General features: G+C 42.4%; 1 protein-coding gene across 1 annotated transcript; it reads right to left on the reverse strand.

The window, feature by feature from the left end:
* Positions 1 to 1302: 1302 nt before the first annotated feature.
* Positions 1303 to 1854, reverse strand: LOC104441540 (basic form of pathogenesis-related protein 1). Its single transcript, XM_010054692.3, has one exon. The coding sequence runs from the start codon at positions 1849 to 1851 to the stop codon at positions 1375 to 1377; it is 477 nt and encodes a 158-aa protein (XP_010052994.2). The 5' UTR covers positions 1852 to 1854; the 3' UTR covers positions 1303 to 1374.
* Between the last annotated feature and the right edge of the window lie 1708 nt (positions 1855 to 3562).

A 3562-nucleotide genomic window follows, 5' to 3' on the forward strand; every position in this document is an offset into this window, starting at 1 on the left:
CCTGACCCAAAACACTCTCTCCTTCACTGTCTCTTCTCTCACCGCCAAATTTCTAAGGTCTCCAAACCGCCATTGATGACCTGATTTAGCCATTATGGTCTTTAAGATCTCATGCAAATCTCAATGGACAGGCTAGATGTAGGAGGCATCCCCAAACCTTGAGATGGCCTTTTGATCTCATCATCGTTGACAACTTGATTGTAGATGACGAGAGGAGCTCGACGTGAGGTCTTGAGACCCACCAAAGGCATAAACTTGACATTTGGGCAAGCTTGGCTGCCCTCAAATGAGAAAGGGAGAAAGAGCTATGCGAAAGCAGGGACAAGAACCGACATTGAAGTGATATGAGAGAGAGGGTGAACGGAGCATGACACGATCCCTTGTCAACACCAACAGTAAATGGTGGAGTGAAGAAGGTCATGATTTATATTGGCAGTGGAGGCACGTTAGTGACACGAGTTGCGTGTGGTTGTAGGGCTCGGTAGGGGCGGAGATAGACTAGAGGGAGAGAAAAGATTGGCATTGGGATTTTGAGGAGTGATTGGGGAAGGTGTACAATTAACAAGAGAGACTCATGTCTTGATCTGGCATTGGAGACAACAGATAAGTAAACCAATGGTACAACGGATCCGCATCCAATGACATAGATGTGGTGCAAAATACATAACACCACGGTATAGTGACGAAAACACTAAGCAAACAAAACTGATTCACGATATGGATGGAATAGGCTATATTAGGGCAAGTGCCCATGAAATATATACCAAACTGCAGGTCAACTATCAATAGTGTAACAACGCGCAATATAATGCCATCAAGCAGCTCAAGTTTGGCATTAGGATCAAAATCAGGGGCACGCTGAAAACATCATGAATTGAGATCATAACAGGAACAATCTAATGCTAATATCAAGTCACAATGTAAGAGACTATTGACTTTGTGTATTGCTCAATTGGACAATGTATTACACTAGAGGGATATTTGTATCCAGGATAATATACACAAGGAAGTAATCTATTATGGGTGTTTAACTCCAAACCATCCCTTCTCGTGATATCATAAAGCGTAAAAGTTGAAAGAACACTTTGTTCTCTCATGCATCCTTTCATTACAAAAGCAGATAATTAGTTGATGATCAAGAACACTTAAATCTACAAAAGCCATTTCAAACATTTGCAAAATATTGCTAATTTGCTAGTAATAATATGCTTAAGATGCTCTTATGAGCAACATGTTATACATCCATATTTTTCTAAACTTAGCTCATGAATCATATCAAGCTAGTCGTTTTTATTTTCCCTTTATTTTTTATGTCACGCCCATGACGCATATAACAATAGGCCATAGGTAAGCTTGTCACTCTAAAAGCCTTTCCTAGTATGGAAGTTCTCCTTCATAGTTGCCTGGAGGATCGTAGTTGCACACAACGTACCACCACCCATTGTTACACTGAACCTTAGCACACCCGACTCGAACTGAGTCACACCAAACCATTTGAGTGTAGTGCAAGCAATCGCACCCGCTTGCGTAGGTGTTGGTGTTGTAATTGTAGTTTTGCTTCTCTGTGACCCACAAACTGACGGCGTAGGTGCCAGTGAACGTGCCAGTGCCCTTGGCAAGGTTCTCGCCATAAGGTCCATTGGAGTGCATGAGGCCGCAGTCGCTGACTCGTTGGTTCGCATAGCTTTGGGCATAGGCAGCAAGCGTGTTGTCCCATGTCATGTTCGCCATGCCAACTTGCTGTCGAGCAGCATTGTGAGAGTTGAGATAGTCTTGGGGTGTGTTTTGGGCATGAGTCGGTTGAAAGAGAGAAATAGAGACAAGAGAGATGATGATGGTTAGAGAATTCATGATGCTCAAGGAATTAGCTGATGTTGGTTCAAGGTGATATTTTTGGTGATCAGTTATGCTATTTATAGAGAAATATTTTCGGGGTTTCAACTTACCATGTGCAATGAACTTATCAGGGAACATCTCCTTTGGACAGCACAACCTTGCATTCAAATCTAGTTTGATCTGAAATGATAAACTAGTAACTAGTGCATGAGGAAGTAGTTTTGCATGTTCTTCCTTTCCTCAAATGGAAGTGAAGTAAAAGGCTTAAGTGAAGTTTGAAATTTCAGCAAATTGGATACATTATAATAAGAAGAATGTTAGACTTTATGTGGAGTAATGCTAAAGACATTGAGAATGGTGCATGAGATTAAATTATTAGGGGACATAAATAAAGTTTATCCGGTCGAAATGATCCAACAAGTCTTATCCAAGCCTCCAATAGGGAATGTAGATAATTTCTCCCAATTTATTTACAATACCAGTCATCGCCACTGACCATCCTCCGATGCCGCCCGTAAAGCCATTCAAAAGCCACCACCAACTTGTCATCATATCCATCGTCGTTGTTCTAAGATCCACCATCCATCTTCAACCAGACTATTTGTCTCTAGCATCCCCCACCTCATAACAGTACATTACTACCCGCGCCCATGAGAGAAGTACGTCAAATGTATAAAAAGTTATGTACAACACTCATTTAGTATTAAAAGTTTTTGCCGGATCACTTAAATGCCTCTGATGAGAAATTTTGGCCAAAATATATACGTGACAATTTATAATTAAAATTTTAATATGAGTTGACTTAAAAATAAAAATAAAAACGTTCTCTATGGAATTTCCATACGTACATTTCTCCGCCCCTCTCTCCACATCATTTCTTTCTTTTTTTCTGTCTTTGTTCTCTTTTCTCCCTTATGCACCCTCACTGCTTCACACTGTACATGGACTCCTCAGCTACAACTTCATCAACGCTCACCCATCACCAGCCAGACCTACGAGCTTCGTCACAACCTCAACAAACAACACCATGAATCGATGAACGACACCTGTGACGGGTTGGAGAGAAGGGGCGAGGAACGACATGGTTCAGATCTGTAAGAAGAGTGTTATTCAGTCAAGATTGCTTGGTTTCATCAAATTAGAAAGCCACAAAGCACGTCCCGCAATCAATGAACGCCGAGGTTGGACGGGAAACCAAGAACAAGCACGCGAACCTCACCCAAACATTTCATCGAACACCTAAGGTACAACAACCGGAAAGCATTCGGGCCGCAAATTCAGACCACAACTAACCATAACCAGAAAAAAAACACTAGGACATAGAGAAAGGAATGAGCAGGCCCAAAACGCATGCAGACCGGGGCCGGTGAGCCTCATTCCGTTGATTCGACAAGACAGGGGAAAACAAGCTTGGGCGTAACTTGTGAAAGGAAAGTTGCCGGATGCGATTGTTAGGTAGATCGGAACAAAACAGCTCCAGAAACCGCCTCGAGGGACTTGGCCGGTGAAGAAGGCAACACCAACTGCGATTCGAACTCGCCGGGAATGGATCCGACTGAGCCTCCGGTTTGCAGCTTTTCAACGGATCGACTCTGTTAATGGCGGATTTTGAGGCGGTTTTGATGAATTGCCCAGACAAGAAACCAGAGAGAAATTCCCTGCTGCATTCCTTTTCTGTCGATCGTTTAGCAAGAAATTGATTTTTCTTGCTGAACGAAGTCGTTTT

This window comes from Eucalyptus grandis, chromosome 7 (genome assembly GCF_016545825.1).
Source record: "Eucalyptus grandis isolate ANBG69807.140 chromosome 7, ASM1654582v1, whole genome shotgun sequence".
NCBI lineage: Eukaryota > Viridiplantae > Streptophyta > Magnoliopsida > Myrtales > Myrtaceae > Eucalyptus > Eucalyptus grandis.